The sequence below is a fragment of the Argiope bruennichi genome, chromosome 5, assembly GCF_947563725.1.
Source record: "Argiope bruennichi chromosome 5, qqArgBrue1.1, whole genome shotgun sequence".
Classification (NCBI taxonomy): Eukaryota; Metazoa; Arthropoda; class Arachnida; order Araneae; family Araneidae; genus Argiope; species Argiope bruennichi.
This window is the reverse complement of record NC_079155.1, coordinates 62312909-62333354: the sequence shown is the minus strand read 5'-3', so window position 1 is coordinate 62333354 and position 20446 is coordinate 62312909. Positions and strand designations below refer to the sequence as shown.

General features: G+C 28.7%; 1 protein-coding gene across 1 annotated transcript; it reads left to right on the top strand.

Moving 5' to 3' along the window:
* The first annotated feature begins 1255 nt into the window (after window positions 1-1255).
* On the top strand, window positions 1256-19684 carry LOC129968577 (cytochrome P450 18a1-like). The gene is made up of 8 exons (XM_056082602.1): window positions 1256-1490; window positions 6730-6857; window positions 8713-8819; window positions 9795-10096; window positions 15376-15482; window positions 16923-17178; window positions 17852-18042; window positions 19340-19684. The coding sequence occupies exons 1-8, from the start codon at window positions 1303-1305 to the stop codon at window positions 19516-19518; spliced, it is 1458 nt and encodes a 485-aa protein (XP_055938577.1). The 5' UTR covers window positions 1256-1302; the 3' UTR covers window positions 19519-19684.
* The last annotated feature ends 762 nt before the right edge of the window (window positions 19685-20446 follow it).

Genomic DNA, 20446 nt, shown 5'->3' with positions numbered 1-20446 from the left:
TGTTTAAAAGTATACTTCTTGAGGGTCATTATTTGATTGTATTCAAAGTGAGTATCATGTATTTTCGTGTTCCTGTTTGTTTTGTCTTGTAAAATGTGAAACGTAGAAAATAAAAAAGTAATTGTTCTAGAAACTGGTTTGTTATTTTCATCTACCCCATAATGAAGGTTATCATAATGAAAGTTCATCTACCTCATAATGAAGGTTTTCTGTTATTTTCATCTAACTCATTTCCTCTACCTCATAATCATTTCATCTACCTCATATTATTTTAATAGGCTTATATCTGATTTGCTTAGGTCAAATCACCATCTTAATGGAGTCTAGTCGAATGATATATTATAAACACTAAAATCACCATCGTTTCATATAACTTTTAACTTTAGGGATAATATAATCTATTTTTTTATACCTCATGTAAAATAAACATATTTTTTTCCTTGCTTTATACAATAAAAAAATAGAACAAATGAATCTTTGATGAAAATATAAAATGGTTTGAATTTCATTGCAACATTTAAATGTATTGCTGAATATTATACAAAAATATATTGAAAAAAGTACAAAACTTCTGAAAAAAATTTCAAAATACTTGAACTGATATTATTAAGAAGTCAGTTTTTTAAACATGAGGATGATGTTAAATTCATTTTTTTTTTTTGTAGTTACACTTTTAGCAGTCATCTCGAAAAAAAATCCAAAATCTCAATTTTTAATTAATTGAGATTATCTTTTTAGTTTAGTCAAGATAATTAATTTAAAATTAATTTAATTAATTAAGTTTGATTTTTAATTAATTAAAATTATAATTATAATTTCAAGAAAAAATATTTTCGACGTGCCCATTCCCATTATACAAAATATATTTTTTTCCGAATTTTGTAATTCCTGAGCAAACAATCGGGGCTATAAAAAAGTAACATACAATCTCCTTTATTAGTAGTAAAAAAGAAATTTTTGACAGTTAGTAATATATCTAATTTACTAAAATCTCTCTCTCTCTCTCTCTTTTTTAATTTCTGGAAAAGGGGAAAAAAGTACAGTTTTCACAAAATAAACAAACGTTTTGTTTTATTATTTTCTATCTTTGTATTGTTTTCCAGATTTATAGTGACAAAAAAGAGAAGGATTTATATAATATCTATCAAAGCAAATAAATTTCGCAATTCTCTAGCTTTCGTAATCATTTCAAATATAACGCAGTCTTTATCTAATAAAATTTTATCTATTAATCATGTACAAAGACCTCGGGGTGTGTGGAAAACACAAGCACATTCCACGTGAAAGGGTTGACAGAGCAAAATGGAACTTATCACAGCTTTCCTCCTTGGCAGTTTATGCGTTCTGCTGTATTTCTTATTCTCTGGAAAACAAAGCAAAACTCTGCCAGGGCCTTATGGTTTACCCCTAGTGGGTTATATACCTTTTATGAGCCCTAAACCGTATTTGGATCTTCAGAAGTTTGGAAAAAAATATGGCGGCGTGTTTAGGTAAATTATTTGTTATTATCTTTCATTAAATAATTTTGTGTTATAATTAGCGTTGGAAAAACAAAGTAATTCCTAGTTGTAAATTGATTTTAGATCTAAATATAAAATTAATATATTTATGTAAGATAAAGCAATAGCTTTAGAAATGAGAAAACGTCACTTTCTTTTCTTTATCCATGCGACATTAGATTCTTTATTATACAATTCTTAGTCAAAATTGTGTTGAGATTTTGAATTCTGATAAAATTAATTGGTAATTATTAATAACATATTACTGTACAGCAAAATATTATAAGTGCGCTGCATTTGTTTTAGTCTTCAACTATTTTTATAAGTAAATTGCGATAGCAAAAATAATATAATATTTCTCAATAATATTCTCAATATAATCCAAAGCAATTCTTCCCCATAGTAGGATTTCATGAGCAACTTTTTCAGACACTTTATTAGCAATAACATTACAGTTCAATCAATAAAATTTTAAATTTACCGATTAATTCAAATATTACATTCATATTAAATTAAGATATCCAAAGAAATGATATCACATTGAAATCATTAAGTCAAAGAAACTTATTTTTTGAAGTCAAAATATTAAAAAAAAAGCTTTACTTTTAAATATACTTTTAAAACATCGAATTTTAAAATGATAAAATTTCACAAATACTTTTCAAGAGAAAATTTCCAGCCCAATTAGAATTAAAATTAATAATGAAATTCAAGTATATCCAAAAGTACTAAAAATATAGATGCATTTTCAGATTTTATTAGCTTATTATTTATTAAATTAAATTTAATATTGTCAGAACAATAGTTCTTTGCAATTATCTGCCGCAGTTTTCAATACTAAATTAAAATTTATCTCAACATTACAGAAATTTTTTTTTAAGTATTTTCAGTTTTTGGTAAAATTACTATATGGAACTTCATAAAGTTTCAATTAAGATAAAAATAAAGTGATAATTCATCAATTCGAACGCATATCAGATAGAGATGGTGAAAAGGGATTACATACAATAAAAAAGCATTTAAAATTTTATAGATTTATAATAAGAGAAATTCATATTTCTGAGAAAAAGATTTGCATGCTTTTTGAACATGACAGAGTCGTTGAATTTACATGCTTTCAACAAAATTTCTAATAAAATTTATTAAAAAAATTAAAATACTGTGTCAAGCAGAGTTCGACTTAGTGCTACAAAATTTGACATATAATTTCTTTTCAGGTAGTAGGTCCTTATCAAGAAAGGGTTTTCAAAATTTTAACTCTATTTTCAAAAAATTAAAATTTTTCTTTAATCTGAATATTATTTTTTAAAATTATATCAGAATATATTATCTATCAAAAATCAATTTTATGGCATTTTAAAAAATCAAAAATTATGTTTAGTGATCTCAGTTCCATTTCTAAGCAATTTTTCTTTAAGCTTAATAATTTTTAAAAAACTGCTTTTCAGCACAATTTTATAGCTGCGCTTTTGGCTATTATAAAAATAATCAAATATAACAAATTCACAGAATTGTTATTTTAATATCTCTTGTAATATTAAGCAACATTAAATATTAGGTTTTCCTCTCAGTGTTTTTACTAATTTATACTTTAAACTACATTTTAACTAAATTCCAAACTCGCATTCTTTTCGTAAATTGTGTAAATCATTACACATGAAATATAATTCCTGAAGCAATTAAACCAGATGAAGACAAAATAAAGAAACAAGCTTAAATATTATTATGCTAAAATACTTTAGAACACATATTTGAATCCTTTTTAATTTTTTTAAATTTTATTTTTTGGATATCTTTACCGATGTACAGATTTTTATTGGTTTTGTTAAAAAAACTGTTGCTAAATAGACTTTGGAACAAATTTTGCTAAAATAGACACAAGAAGGGATTCTGTATTTATCTGAGACTTTATGAACTAATCTAGATAATAGAACAGTTCTAGATTAAAATAAAATAATTAAAAAACCTTCTAAGTTATTAAAATTACTTTTTAGGCATTCAGAACTTTGGAACATCAATTTTTTTAAAATATTTGTTTTTGAAAAAAATTCAAAGAGAAATGTAACTCTATATTTAAATGCTGAACATTTCAGGCAGTGCAAACATCAGTAATTTATATAAAGCTATCTAACAAATCTTAATTATGTTAAAATGAACCAATGTGTTTGGTATGTATAGCACTTCAGTTATTATATAAGAGCATAAAATAGAAAGGGAAAAAAATCATTTACAAATCGTTTGGCCATTAATACTTAATTAAAAATTATCAAGTTTAGGAGAAAAATAGAATAAGTAAATTGTCTAATTAATTAATTACTTATTTTTTCAAAATGAAGTAACAAAAGAAAAATATAAATGATATAAACAAATTTTCTCTGCAATTCTACAGCTGATGAAATTCTATAAAAAATGTTTTGATGAAAACTGATAAAAAGGTCCAATTGTTATCTATAAAAATGTTAAGAAAAGGATATATTTATTCTTTGCAACAGATAGCGCTATCTATCAGTGCCGGATGATTTTTAGGGTGTTGAAACCTTGAATTCTATTTCAAATATATCTTTACTTATTTTAAGAATGAATGTGTGTGTGTGTGCCAGTGAGTTGGCGCTTTCTAGGTTTGATAATTTGGTCAAAAGATTGGCACGTATATACTGTGGAAGGTGGAAATATGCACCCTGGTGTGATTTTATTAAAATTTTAATTAGAATTTCAATTAACTGAAAATTAATAAATGTTTGGCATTTTTTCGCGGTAATTTCCGAAAATATTATAATACAAAAATGATTTTTGTATCATTTTTATCAATTTATTTCAACACTAACCATACATTTTCTGTTTTTAATCAATTTAAAAAAATGAGTATATATTTTCAGGAGAATATTAAATATACCATGGACTACAATACAAAATATAAGAATTCTCTAAGAACTACGAAGTTACTATTAAAAATCAATTTTAAAGTTACGCATATTTTTTCGTTTTTTTTCCCTAACCGAAATTACTATTGGTATTCATACAAAAAATAATGAAAGCGCAAAATAGTTGCATTACTGCTGTTATTTCCTGTAACAAAACTGGATAAACTGGATATATATAAATCAAAAATTAGGAAATGCATGGCACAATGGAGAGGTGTAAGGTTTCTAAATTAATAAGAGATCTATCTACCAAAATTTGAAGCTTAAAAATTATTTTACTGAAGATGACAAAATATTTCAATGAAACTTTTAGCAACCATTAATATCGGCTAACCAGCTTGTTCTCAAAGGTGACTAGTAATTAATAAAATGGAGGCACTATAGCAATTTTCTAAGTTTTATTCTGAAAGATAAATAATTTAGAAAAGTGTTTATAATAAGATGTAACTTTGTACGAAATTCTACAATAAATTCTACAACAAAATAATTTAGAATAAAACAAAAACATAGATAATTATTATATATAAAAATATAAGGATAATTACTTTTCTTTGCAGTAAAATTATGTTACATATGTTAGTAGAAGCTCATGTCTTGTAGAACTTACTTATTTCCTTTTTTAAATAATGTTAAAATTTGTTTTTTCATTTTTTAAACAAAATCAGCATCTACTTGCACATGCATGGAATACATAACAACAGAAAAATATTTACCATTAAAAATGTGAAGTTGTAACTATTTATTGCAACAAAATTCATTCAAATAATTAAATTAGTTTTGCTATTACCAAAGAGAGAAAATTTTATTTTGTGTAGTTTTATTTAAGTTCAGAATTTATTTCTAATGTTAAAATTCTTAATGCCGAAAGAGTATTTAAAAACCTGAAGGAATTCTATAATTCTGAGAAATATTACATTCTATGAAATATTATATATTACCTATATTATCTTTGCTTATAATAAAGATTATAGTGTATTTGCGTGTTTGTGTTTGTTTGCGCTCTACTGGGTAGACCATGTGAAGAGTTACAAAACTGTCAAGTATAAATTTCGAAGGTTAAAAAATGTGGAACTCAGAGCGATTTTTAAAAAAATTTTAATTAAATTTTCAATTAATTAAACAAAGAGAAATTGTTGAGGTTTTCCTCGATAATTTCTGAAAATATTACAGCACAAAATTATCTTCAGATTATTTCACAATTCAAAAAATTATCTTTTCAATGATACTAATTTTTGTGTAATGTAATTTTTTCCTACTTTTAATAAATTAAAAAAATATTTTAAGATTGTTTTTCAACAAAAATACAAAGGCGTGAATGAATTCTGGACGAATATTAAATGCATGACAAACTATTATAAAAAACATAATTCTGAAAGAATGCCAATATTACAAAAGTTGTCTAAAAATCTCTACTAAATTTCAGTAGGTTCTTTTTTATTTTTGTTTACTAAAGTTGCAGGGTTTTTTTTCAATCTGGCTTACTATTGATTAATATAAAAAATATAATGAAACGAACAAAATATAGAAATTAAACTTCTGTTCTTCATATAAATCATTATTTACAAAACAAATACCAGGAAAGCCAACGATATATTTACTTGACTCTAAAAAGAATCTATAAAAGATGTAAACTAATATTGAAAGTGCTATTAACAAGAAGAAAATGCCAATTTTTTTATTGTTTTAGGTTAGAAATTAGGTTACATTGTTAAAAAGAATAGAAATATCAGAACATATTCATTTTTTAAAGAATTTGGGGGGGGGGTGAGACAGAAAATAAAATAATTCATAATAAAATGGACAGAACAATGTAATGTTTTCTCAAATAAAATGAATTATACATCAATCAAAAATTGGAGCTTAAAAATAGTTTATTGCAGAAGCCATTAAAAACAAATTGAATAAAATATTTATTTAAAAGTTTTAGCGACCATTAATCCCGTTGAACCAGCTGGTCTTAAAAGGCGGCTAGTTCATAATAAAAAATACTTAATCAGAATTCTGCTCTTTTCCATTGAATAATATAAAAATGTTTAGTCATTGTCCGCTTAAAATTCCCAATTTTATTTGCTTATAAGTTTTACATTATTCTTAAATATATTTTCGCTAAATAGATAACAAAAATACATTTTCATCTATTTTGTATGAATCAATACCTTATAATACAATGGAATCAAATCACATGACATCATAGGTATGCATATCAACTAACATCTAATTTCCAATTATTTATAAGTTTAAATACCCTATTAAAATATATTTCGTAATATAAAATTAAGATCTTTTTTAATTATTTAATCTGTTTCTAGTCTTCAACTTGGAAGCCAATATTGCATTATTTTGGACGACTACCAGTCAATTAAAGATGCTTTTGCTCAAGACGCTTTTTTGGGAAGACCACCAGAAAATCCATTTGATCTTAAAAAAGCAACTCTAGGTGAGTTTATGGCGAAAATTGTTGGAAGATGCTACCTATTTTAATTTTTTCGAATTCAATGTTTTTTTCTTTTTAAAGCATTTTATGATTTTGAAATGATTAATGAATTAAGTTGATTGATTAATTATTAAAGAGATTTTTCAAACAATGAACACATTTTGTGATAGCAAAACCTTTTGACTTGCAAAAAAAGCTTGAAAATCATTTGACTTTTTTCATAATTATATTCAGAACTTCTGATCTGTAAAAATTTAATATATGTTTTTGATGTTCTTTGCTTAATTCTCGGGTTCCTTTGTTAGCCACAGCTTAGGTATAATAGAAGTTTTTTATTTTAATTCTCGGATTATTGATCTAGATGCATATATATTTACTCTGTTATTGATTGAAAGTAGTTTTAATTCTGGAAATATTTCGTATCGATTCTAAGTAACGATATATCCAGATTTCTCAGAGTTCAAACTCTTTGATTTTCTATAATGCTTTCATTTGCTTATTTGATGATTATTTATAGAATTTAAACAGTGCGCTTCGAAAAACGTCCGAAATGCGTATAAAAAATTTACAAAAAAATATGATTGAATCAAGACAATAACGTTTTTATAAGTTTCGTTCACCTCACGCAACTATAGCAAGCTGAATACATTAAATATTTTATCTGCATGTTTTGTTAGTATAAACTCAGGGAGAAAATTGGCAAGGTGCATTTGGAGATCATTTTTATTTCAAAATTTATTTCAAGATAGTTTTTACAATTTTGAAATTGTTTTTTAAGTTGCTTTGATAACCTTTTTAGATTTCTGATATGGGAAGCTTTTAAAAAAGATTTTCAGAAACCACTGGATTTAATAGCATAAATTAAAATTTTGTAAATATGCCTTAATTCCCTAGCGAATACAGTCAATGTCATGACATATCGTGATATATTCTTTTGGAAGACAAGATAGTGGTCTTGGGGGATAACTTAACCCTTTAAAAGGCCATTTTTTTCTAGTCATATTATGTTAAATATTTTTAGGCTTGAAATTAGAATAAGAAAAGGGATTCATTTAACTTATTAGATAAATTTAATTTGATTAATTAATTAATTAATTTGTTATTTCAAGATAATTATTAATTTGTTAATTAATAATTAAGTATCAAATAAAGACACATCATTTTGTGTAAAATAAAGAACTAAAGCATTTAAGTTTCTGTCTTTCTTTAAAAATCTGTCAAAACTTATGCCAAACTATATAAATCCATACGAAGATTGATAAATTTGGTGGGAAGCATACTTCCCCCGGCCCTAGAAAGGGTTACGTTAGTTCTTGAAGAAAGAAGTTACATTTTTTGGGGGGTGGGGGGGATTATAGGTTTTAATCTGGGTTTAGTTTGAGGGGATGGATTCAATGTGGTTGCAATCCTTCTAGGGTTTTAATTATAGTTTCAGAGTAACGTCGATGATTTTTTAACATTTCTTTCAAAGTTGAGGATTTTTCAAAGTGGGAAGTATAAACTACATTCCGTCGGCTGAATACTTTTGATTGCAAATTCTTTGGATTTAAGTCATTATACATGAGGTTTCAAATAATGATTTCTCAAATGAGAAGTCTGTTCGAAACTTGACAGAAATCTAAAAATTAAGAGTAGAAACCATATGCCAAATTTCATCGGAATGAGCTCAAAATGGTTTTGAGTTATCGACAGAAAACAATATTTTTCTACTCAACGAAGTTTGAAACGTGGAGATTCGCCAAAACTTTGAATTCGATTTTTTGACGATGATAATTCTTCCTCTTTTCGTATTTTATGGACGAGAAAGTTAAAGAAAACCAGAAAACTTGTTTCGAAGATGTTTTCTTTGTTTTTACAGAAACTGGAGCATTTAATGGCCTTCCATGGAAAGAGCAAAGAAGGTTTTCTCTTCAGATACTGAAAGATCTTGGGTTTGGAAAGTCTAATCTGGAAGATATGATGAAAGTAAGACATCACCATCCCTCTAAGATATATTTAGCTTTGATACTCTAGTGACTAAATGGGAAATTTAATTAATGAAGTGAGGGAAATGTTAATTATGCTCAGTTTTTTTAGTCTTTGGATTTGGGCGTAAAATGAGAAAATGGATAATTGGCCAAGAATATCGCTCTGTAACTAAAAAAAAATCAAGAACAATATGAACTTGGCACTGACGATTTACTATACATATCGTAAGAATTTCATGGTATTAAATGAATTATGTGTGATGAGATGTTGATGCAAATTTGGGGGGAAAAAACCCTGTTGCAAAAAAAAAAAAATACGTTCGCAGGCAGCCCAAATTTTTATCGTTGGAATTGAAATGAATATAAGTAATTAATTCTTTAGTGTGTGTTTATATGGATTAAAAGAACTTAATATATTTAAAAAAATATTAACCAAAAGCGAGTCTACTTTAATAAGTTAGGAAACGGATTTTAAGCAAAGTGTGCCAAACCTGGATGCATTTAGCTCTTCGGGCGATTAGCTATCAAGCTCTCTTAGCTTAGCTGTTTGAGTCATCGCTATAGCTTTCTTAGCTATAGCAATTGAAAACGTACCTATAATTAAAGATGAGAAAAAATGCACCGAATTTTGAAAAACAATCAGATTTATCATGATTCCTTTATTTTTTCGTCCCCCCTTTTCTTTCACATTTTTATGTCTTCAGAAAATGTGCCTAGCTATATAAAGTTGAAGATCATCCGCTAACTCTTCAGGTCTATGATACAACAAGATAAACTCTTACTATCTAATTACCGAACAACATGCCAATGGACTTAAAATCACGTTTTGAAAAGAATAAAAATAGGTCCATGATACAATGAGAAAAAACATCTGAGCATGTGCGAATGGACAAAATATCAAGAAATATTACAATCTGCGATGTAAAAATTCTCATAGATTAATAAAAAAGCTTTTTTTTCCCATTGATTTTAGGAAGAGATCCGCGACCTGCTTGATCACCTTGCCAAATACAATGGTCAACCCATGCAACTGCGGCCTGTGTTGTCTCCTAGTATGTCCAACAACATCGCTTCCCTAATGTACGGGAAAAGATTGAAATATGATGACCCTGTCCGAATGATGTTGGACAAAGCCCTAATCGAGGGAGCCGCTGCTGCCGGACAAGTGTCTTGGCAACTCTTCTTCCCTTGGCTCGCAAGATTGGTGAAGTTCTTCAAGCTGGGATCTGAAGGGAAGCTAGCCAGGATAACGAAAGATGTGAACGAATACACTTTGTAAGTGTCTTTTTTCCGATACACTTCCTATTTCGAATCTATAAGAAATTAATTTGTGATTACCTGATAGGTGTTTCTAAATCTTGATTCATCTAATCTGCTTTCAAATTTGGGAAAATGCTGTACGCTAAGAAACTATTCTACTAAGTGCATTAATTCAGCCTGACAGAATGCAGAAAGTTACAAACGATTGTGTTAAAGAAGAATTAACAAAGCCACATTACTAAATTGAGGAAGTAGGGAATTGTCTAAAGACAGAACAGTTGGCGGGCCTGGACATTTTTATGGTATTTATAGCGTAATTAAATTTTATAAAGTGTATCCAAAATTAACGCAAGATTTGAATTTGCCACCATTCGAGCAGTAAAGTATTGTAACCCTATTAAAAATCATTTGACAGCTGATTGTTCAAGGTTAGTAAAAAACGGAGTGTTATAGGATAGAACAACGTGTTTTCATTGCTGAGCAATATTTCAAAAATAATGACAGTCTGGCGGCCACAGTTCAAAAATTTGAGAACTGAAGTCCTAGACCGTGTGATTTAACACCACTGGAATCTTTTTATGGAGTTATTTGAAGTAAGTGAAACGTCTACGCCAAGAAGCCCACCAGCACGCGTGAAATGAAGTAGGAAATTCAACGCTGCATCAACGAAATTCAGCCACATTAGGTGAAAAATGGTCATGGAAATTTCGACAAAACATGTGAATGTTCCAGCAAAGTGGAGGAGGCAATATGCCCTATGTGTTATTCTATACATAATCTTGTACTTTATCTATACTTATATAAAGCTCAGTGTGTGTGTGTGTGTGTGTGTGTGTGTGTTGGCGCTCTACAGAAAAGACCACTTGACCTACAGCTACCAAATTTGGTACGTGTATACCTTGGAGGTCGGGAATGTGCACCTGGGGTCTCTTTTTTGAAATTTTAATTATTAATTAAAAACTAACTTTCCCTCCAAAAAAATCTTCATTTCCCCACCGCAAAATGAGTAAGGATTCAGCATTTTTTTCCCACGCTAATGAGGCTTAGGCTAAACATTTTTCGGCCGATTATTTCAAATGATTCTATTTATTTTCTTAATGTTTGATGCATTTAAAATTAAACGTTGTTAATTAATCAATCTTTCAGATTCCTTCTGAAGTACTTTTGAATTAAAATAAAACAGAATAAAGGAAATTAAAAATTTCTAATCTGCATGGCGTTACCCCAACTGGCGTAGAAAAATTCACGCATTTGCGTTACCGTAACAGGCGTTGAAAATTCACGCCTGCGCATTGTGTTCTGATTGTTTACATCTATTTTCAATCGGACTGGATTTAAATTATTATGGACTATTATCGGACTGGATTTAAATTATTTTTAGGTTAGTTATATGCTTTTGTAATTAAATTGTATATATGTTAGTTTAAGTTAATCGTTTTTTAAGTAATTTTTTTTTTACCTGTTTTCGACCGATTATTTTAAACGACTCTGTTTATTTTCTTAGTGTTTGATGAATTTAAAATTAAACATTGTTAATTAATAGACCTGCTCATGATGAATCTGAAAAAATTTTGTTGACAAATTCTTGAGATATTACATAACTTAAGAAAGATATTCTTTAGAGCCCATAAGGTTTAAATGCTCAGTGACTCTGTTTTCAGTAATCATATTACAAAAAAAAAAAAAAAAAAGCTTTGTTTCAGTAAAAAATATTATTATATTAATTGCGGATAAATCATTTCCACTTTAATTTAAAGCATAAATTCTACGGGAGCTAACAAAAAATTAGAGATATACAGATTACGTTATGACTAAAGGCCTTTATTATATTATGAGTGAATTGAAATTTGAAGTTTTAAAATATTTTAATGAAGAAGCTATTAAAGTAGGAATTACATAAAATATTTAATTATTAAAATTAGATTGGCGAACGAGCATTAAGATTAGCGAACCGGCTGGTCGCCAAAGGCGGCTAGGGATTCAATAAAAATATATTACAAATAAAAAAAATCTGTGTTTTTAATTTAATTCAAATCTTTCGTTAACACGTTGTACTATCGTGTAACGCTCTATTTTTGCTAACCCTAAACTATTAGCTGATGGGGTTTTTAATAGGGATGCCAACACTTTACTGCACGAATGGTGGCAATTTTAAATCTTGCATTAGTTTTGGGACACACTTTGCTTTCATTTGGTTTACAATACAAGAGTCTAAAAATTGAATACATTCAAATTTGAATCATTATCATTTCAATTTCTGAACATTATTTCTAAAATTTGTTTACATGTATTCAAATTCGCTTACAGATTGGTGTTGCCGATATTTTTCATTTGATTGATTCACTCGTTAATCAGCAGCATGGAAAGCATTGTATTAGATTTTGTTAAAAACTAGGAAAATTTTTACAATTTTATTTTTTTAAAAATCTAATTTGAGTTTTTAAATAGACTAGATATTGAAACTAATTCTCTTGAAGATAAATAATTGCTAAATATTTTGTTATTTCTGTTTTTTTTTTTATAATTGCCACTTAAACTGCTTATATAAAAATAAAATTCAAATCTATAAAAGTATGTAATTTTTAAAATTGAAGGTTTTTTCACTCTCTCCATTTAAAGGATCAATCTTTTTTTTTTTAAATACTATTTTCAAATCTTTCAAGTATTTGAAAATAACATTGTTTATAAGCCCCATTAGGACTGAATCCTATGTAAGAAATGTTTTTGATTGACTTAAAATGCTATAAAAAGTCAACGAAATTTTCACAAAGTATCTCTAGCTCGACTATTTATTTCGTTTTACAGAATGACGATTAAAAGTGTTTAAAACTAATTTTTGTTCAAATGCATCAAATATTTTCAATGTACTAGGATTATAATTAGGTCAAATAATCCATGATAACAACAAGCAGATATGATGCATATCGCAGCTTTCCTTCCAGCTTTCAACTAGATTGATACTGACTATGATAAACCAGATGAAACTTCAAAATAAATCTTTAGTCAAAACAGATCAATCATCAATCAATTTTTTTTTTCTTCTTTGCTGATTCTAATCAGTTTTCAATTAATTTGAAGATTACATTAATGTATATTCTGCGTTCTATAAATAACTCATTAACTTTAATGAAATCTATTGTTTTTGTATTTAAAAAATTTAATATTATACATCAATTTAATAATGCAATATTTCAAGATTTACTTTTCAGTTGATTTTTGCATCTGAATGTGAAACATAATTTTGGGACAGGCGCCTCAATCTCAGGAGACACCCGAGCACAAGTCGTATCTGATTGGTTTATCAGATCACATGACTTCAAACTATACGTCATGGGAAATCTTCTGTTGGCTATTTATCTTTTCTTTTGGCAATTAGATGCGTACTTTGGAGAAATTAATTTGGGAATAGATATCAGTACTGTAGTATTTTGTTTTGCAATTCAGTTGATTAAAATTTTACACTCACATCTGTTCTATAATAAAGCTGATATAGAAGAAATCATGGTCTGCTACATGTTTCTAAGTGTGCTCTTATTTCTATATTTGAAAAGAAAATATTATGAACTGTTATTATATAGGTTTATAAATGTTGCCTTTCAATAAAAATGAAATGAACAGATCTACAAAACTCTCACTGGATCCATTTTAATATATGTTTCGGAACTTAAGGCAGTAACTTCACAGGGAGAAGCTCTTATTTCTGTATTTGGAAAGAAAATATTATGAACTGCTTTTTTATAAAATGCGTTTAAAATAACTGCGTTTTTTATAAAATTAAGCGCCGCATAACGCACATTTGAATTCCATGTTTATTGCTTATCCTTGCAATGAGGAACAATGCTTTCCTCTTCACAGATAAAAATTGGTTACTGTAAAATTGGCGAAAAACGAATTTGGCGGTTTTCAATTCACTGATCTGATAAACCAATCAGATTCGACTTGTGCTCGGGTGTCTCCTGAGATTGAGGCGCCTGTAATTTTGGGTACCTATGATCCAAAAATTGATCTTCTTCAGAAATCGTTCAGCTTTTATCATGATGTTTTTTTTTTTTTTTTTTTTGTAAATGCAGTATTTACTTATGTGATTTGAAAGCAATTAATAATTTTAATTAAACATTAATTTAATCTAAATATATTTTTACTATTTTGTTTTGAATTTGAGCTAATAATAAATATTCACAAAAGCTTATTTTATATACTGGTGCTGAAAATTTTGCAAAAATTGAAGAATTGCTTTTATATTTACAAACTGACTAATAAATTATAATATTTTTCGAAAATTTATTTTATGAGAGCTATAATTTTGGTTACTATACTAAGCGAGGGATAATTAACAACTGCTTATTAAAAAAATTCATATCCTTTTAGGCGTCATTTTTTTTTTCGCTTCCCATTAAATCCCGCCTCTTTTGTTTATTAAATACAAAGTAATCTTATTTAAAAATCAAAATATCAAATACTAAATGACACCTTAAATCAAAGATTCACATCAAAATAGATATTTGTAAACTTTATATTGTAGTAATTATTGAAAAGGTACCAGAAAAATTTTCATCAATCGCACCACTTAATTACATTGCTTTAATTCATAATAATCCTCGTTTAAAGTTTTGTCTAGAAGCCGGCTAAATCCTAGGGACGGGTACCACTAAATTTGGCGCCAAACTTTAAAGATAAAGTCACCAGCTTCTCTTGAAAATAGTCATAATATTGAGAAATAAAATTCTGAAGATTTCTGAAGATAAAATTCTGAATAAAATTCTGAAGACAGCGTCCGCGGGGCTTGGCGAGAAAAATTTGTCGGAAAGTCGCCAAATGGTACCCGTCCCTAGAACTGTACCTTGAAGCCTGCTGTAGAACTAAATTATCTTAGCTATATTCAGTTAAATGATCCAAAAATTAATAGATTCATAAACACATCTCTATTTTTACTTCGCAGTATTATAAAACAGCGACATCAAGAGAGCTTCAAGCGTTAAATTAAAAAAAAAAAATAATCAAATCAGCGAACCTTGTCGTTTGTTACTTCAACTTGGTATAAATGAAATCCAATTTTGTCGACTCGACAAACTGTTCTTGAAAGTAACTTATCCCAAAATCCATGAATCTAGTTTACCGATCTTGCCAGACATCAAAATTTTCTTAACGAAAAAAATCGACTCACCACATAAACTAGCAAAATGGAATAAAAAGAAGGGGCTATAAAGATATTCATTTAGTATATTATTCTCTGTTTCACATTTCTTTGGACATACAGTAATTTTTAAGACATAAGCTATCATTATATTTTGCAGGAAGGAAATCTCTGAGCACGAGAAGACATTGGATCCAAATAATCCCCGAGATTATATCGATGGCTATTTAATGGAAATAAAGAAACGGAATGATCCAGCATTTTGCAGTAAGTTTAAAACAATGATAATTACAATACTCTCTAAATTTCCATTTTAGTTTGTTAAAAAAGAATTCATACAGTGAATAACAAAGAAACTTAAAGGTTTGCTCATTTATTAAAAGAAACCATTTATTTATGATCTTGAGTAAAAATTGCATCCTCAGTTAGTAAACAACGGTCTGAAAGAGAGGGAAAAAAAAAAGAAATTGTTGAAGGAAAATAATTTTTCTGGATATGATCAATTCAAACTGTTATAGGATGCATGTCAAGCATGTTGGACTAGTCTAAAACAATAAAAATTATTATTATATTTAATGCTATAAGAAGTATTTCATTGGAGTTTCTTTTTTTAAACAATGTATGGATTGAATAACAACAGCCCATTTATTGAAAAAAAAGGGTACTTTTCTGTTAGCCGGGCGCAAGTGAAAAATCGCCAAATAATGTAGAATTCCGCCAAATTTCTTACGCCAAATTTGCGTTGGTTCACAATTCGTTAGCCGAACGCAAGCGAAAAATCGCCAAATAATGTGGAGTTCCGCCAAATTCGCGTTTGGTTCACAATTGGCGACATTTGAGCTCGGCTAACGGAAAAGTACAAAAAAAAAAAAAAGTGTCTGTTAATGGTCGTGCAATGATATTTTAATTCTTAGGAAGTAAATAGCAAAGTTTGAAAGAGAAAAAAAGTATTGGAGGAATAAGATCTCTCTGATTTAATCAATTCAAGGTAAAGGATATCTTTTTTTTAAAAGGTGAAACACAGAATAAAGCAACGTGCATTTCACTAGCATAAAATGACTATTTTATACTATTACATCACCATATAAATGGATCCATTTTTAAATGAAATTTATATATTAAATTGATCAATTTTTAAATTAAATTATATTTTATTGTTTTGAACAATTGTAAGGCATTTTAGAGGGCGAAATTTTAAAATTTTTCCCAAGGGTATTCATATTTAACAGCATAACCCTAATGAATAAAAGCACAACAAATAAACAAACAAAACATTATTTTGGATTAAACAGAAAAATATCATTTTCAAAATTTATTGCTATGGTTGTAGTGAATCCTACATCGCATTTTCCCTTTTTTGTGTGTGTTCATGCAAATTCTTTCCCGTTTAGAGTTTTGAATCTAAGTTGACGATAGACCCGGTAAAAGTGAGACATTAAATGTAAATATAATGCAGACTAGTTGAATTACCATTGCCAACACACAATTATAAGAATTTTCAGACCTTCAGAACATGAAGAAATGAGTGAAAAATCTGGACTTTATCGAGATTTCAGCTCTAAAAATATGAGGAAATTCAAGCTGCATAAAAGTATATAGAAACTACTAGCTGTCAAACGTCCGTTACTATATTATAAATATCTTTATGTGTAATTATTTTGCTTATCCCCGTGCTCTGCATTCATTGTCATTTCGTTCTGAATCTAGAGGAAGTCCTCCAAGACATGATAGGCACATTCTTTGGTGCAGGCAGTGAAACCGTTCGTCTGACAGTGGATTGGCTCGTCCTTACGATGGCTGTACACCAAGATGTACAGAAGAAGGTACAGCAGGAGATCGACAACGTGATTGGAACCGAAAGGTTTCCCTCTTGGGATGTCCATAATAAAATGCCTTACACAGAAGCTACCATCATGGAGCTGATGCGATGGAGAACCATCATTCCTATCAATATCCTCAGATAGTATGAAATTTATTATTTCGATTTATAAAGGTGATCTCTAAACTGAAACGGAAAAGTATGGAACTCCTAAGTAACAGAATTAGGAAAAATGAATTCTTGAATGATTTAACTTCTCGTTTTGAAGAGTACTTCCTGAATGCTTCCACTAATTTTACAATCAGATTCTGATAGGGATTTCTTTGTTACATTGAAATCGTATCTTTTAAAAAGATATGCAAGTATTCAAGAATTTTACCCCTTCGTTCCTGACTTAGGAATCAGCAATTTTGTTACGTTCGTATTAGAAATATTTAAATAAAAAGTGAGAATTGGATCAGGAAAAAAGTGAACATTTTGAAATAAAGTTAACTTGGGATAATTTAAGATAAAAATTAGAATATTAATTACGATTTAAATTAGATAAATACATAACGAGTCCTGATTCTTAGTTTAAGAAAAGTTTCGGAACTATTTTTGAGCTCTGATGGTAGAAACGAGACTGTTATAGGATTGTAGTATGCGCTTTTGAAAATATTGTTACATATTCTATCTCAGAAATTGTACACTAAAAAGATGAAATTTTTAAATATCTGTTTTATCAGTTGATTAGAATATCGTTTGTTTCATAAAGTTGGTTTAGGAATTAATCCGATACTGCATACCAGAGATGTATTAATATAATTTTCCTTTTCAGCACTCTTTGGGACACAGAACTGAACGGGTTCTTTATTCCGAAAGACTCGTATGTTTTGGCCAATCTGTGGTCTGTTCACCACAATCCAAAGTACTGGGGAGAAGATGTAGACGTTTTTCGACCCGAAAGATTCTTGACCAAAGATGGAAACGAAGTGATCAAACCAGAGTACTTTATTCCGTTTTCAATCGGTAAGATTGTTACTTAAAATTAGTGAATGAACCTGAGATAATCTTTTTATACACACCAGCAACAACTTCAGTAAAATCGTACTGCCTCGTCAGTATTTCCTCGTTAAAGTAAAACAGCTTTATCTGTTCACCTTGTATCTGTTCATTCTGTTCTTCCTTTGAAAGCGTCATCTTATAGCCGCGTTAGAACACCTCAATAAAGAAACAATTTTTGCACCTTGTTTATTAAATGTCTCCCACTAGCTATGCTTTGCACATGGTTTCCTGTAATTTATGCTTCTTTGTCTTCCTTTTGAATTATACAAAATGTGTCAACTCATCTCCTCTCTGTGATGCTATTTGTAGTTTATAATCTTTGCAAATGTTTTACACCAGCAATTTTCAACATATGTATATCGCTTCATATTTATAGTTTTTCAATACATTGATCAATTTGCCCAAGAAAAAAAGATAAAGCCGCGGTGGCCTCGTGGTAAGGTCTCGGCTTGTGAACCGTAGGGTTTCAGGTTCGAGACCCGATTCCACCGAAGAACCGTCGTGTAAGGGGGTCTGTTGCACGTTAAATCCGTCATGCCAAACGTCCTTCCGCTGGTGTGGTGTGGAGAGGGGGAGTGCCAGCTCCGGTGTCGTCCTCGTCATCTGACCACGGTTCAAAATTTCGAGGTCCGTCCCAAAATAGCCCTAGTGTTGCTTTACAATGGGGGCGTTAATATAACTAAACTAAACAAGAAAAAAAAGATAGTTACCATTCGAAAATTTTGATTTTGATTTTTTTTTAGCCATAACAATGATCGTGAGAATTCTATTATTCTAAATTATCACAATCATTAGAGCATACTTTCAAATAACAATATTTGAAATTTACTTTTGATTGGCAATCGGTTTAAATAATGATAAAGTGTTTTTGTGACTATCCTATATATATATATATATATATATATATATATATATATATATATATATATATACACGGATTTGATACCTTTTGTCTATGAGGGCAAACGGCGATTACTTTGTACACAAATATTGATAGTTTAGCCGTAAAAGATTGAAGAAAAACCCTTCTTATTATTCAATCACAACTCAAAAATATACTCAATATTCAATGGGCTTGAATAGATACAAAAAATATCTAAATTTAAACCAAGCAAGTATATTTTAAGCAATTCTTCCTGAAGAAGGGTTTTAGATTTAAAATTTTATATATCCATTTTCAAATTTTACTTATAAATATTATTTTTAATATATAGAGAATAAACCTGTGAAATAAACTTTCCATTTTTTTTTTTTCTTTTAGGTAAACGATCGTGTCCTGGTGAATCTTATGCTAAGACTGAAGTTTTCTTGTACTTCACTTCGCTTCTTCAAAAGTTCCACATTTCTTTACCCGAAGGAACAAAACCTGATTTTGATGGACAGCTGGGCATTGGATTAGGACCCAATTCCTATGACGTATGCTTGAAGAAAAGAGTATAGGGTTCATATATGAATATTCATCAAAAAAGATTGCAGAACGTTTGGAAGAAAAATTTTCTGTGATATAAAATTCAAGAGAACTTTCTAAATATTGAATAAACATATATCATTTATTCCATTTCTGTAAATTTACCAGTCAAGAATCACGAAAATAAATTATATACTTCTGAAAAAAAAGATGTTTTTCTTTTTTCTTTATATATAGTTTACTTTAGTGACTAGCATGTAGCACCTAGGATTTGGCCTTGCAGCACCTCGGATCAAATTAAGTAAACATACGATATCGCGTGCATTTTCTTGCCATATTCGCAAGAAATAACAATCATTTCCGTTTCCTTTGATAAAAGAATTGTGTACCAAATAGCAGAACAGCTTAATATAATTTAGGACAAAAAAAGTTTGCTCAAGGTCATACTATCTATAAATAGTAATTAGGATAAATAAGGAATTTAAAATTCAGTTTTGTAAATTGTTTCAGTTTTATAAGATTTATTACTTTCTATGGAAATTTCCTAATTGTTTTCTTGTATTTTCACTGTAAATATTCATAAATTATTGCTTGGACTAACGAAAATGGTTTATGTTTCATTTTTCCACATTTAGTTAATATGCTTATTTAGATAATAGCTTCTGTATATCTTTATATAGCAGCGTCTAATATTATTCCAAATTATCTTACTTAAAAGAAATTTTATTCAATTTTTTCATTAATTTTTAAATCAATAATCAAACGATAATTATAATAATAATTACCTATTAGATAATACCTTTTCTGTATATACTAACTTACAGGATGTAGATACAAATACGCCATATGACCTTGAAATTCCTGAAAAAGTCGCATCATTCGGATACATATTATATGGAATAAAACATATTCCATATTATATGCAAAAAATGATTACATATCGAAAATAAAATTTTAAAA

What these genes read in the sequence shown, in the direction of transcription:
- LOC129968577 (XM_056082602.1), top strand. Translation starts at nt 1,303, where the DNA reads ATGGAACTTATCACAGCTTTCCTCCTTGGCAGTTTATGCGTTCTGCTG. An exon ending in AAATATGGCGGCGTGTTTAG is followed by an intron (nt 1,491 to 6,729) that starts GTAAATTATTTG and finishes ATCTGTTTCTAG; the next exon opens with TCTTCAACTTGGAAGCCAAT. An exon ending in CTTTATTCCGTTTTCAATCG is followed by an intron (nt 18,043 to 19,339) that starts GTAAGATTGTTA and finishes TTTTTCTTTTAG; the next exon opens with GTAAACGATCGTGTCCTGGT.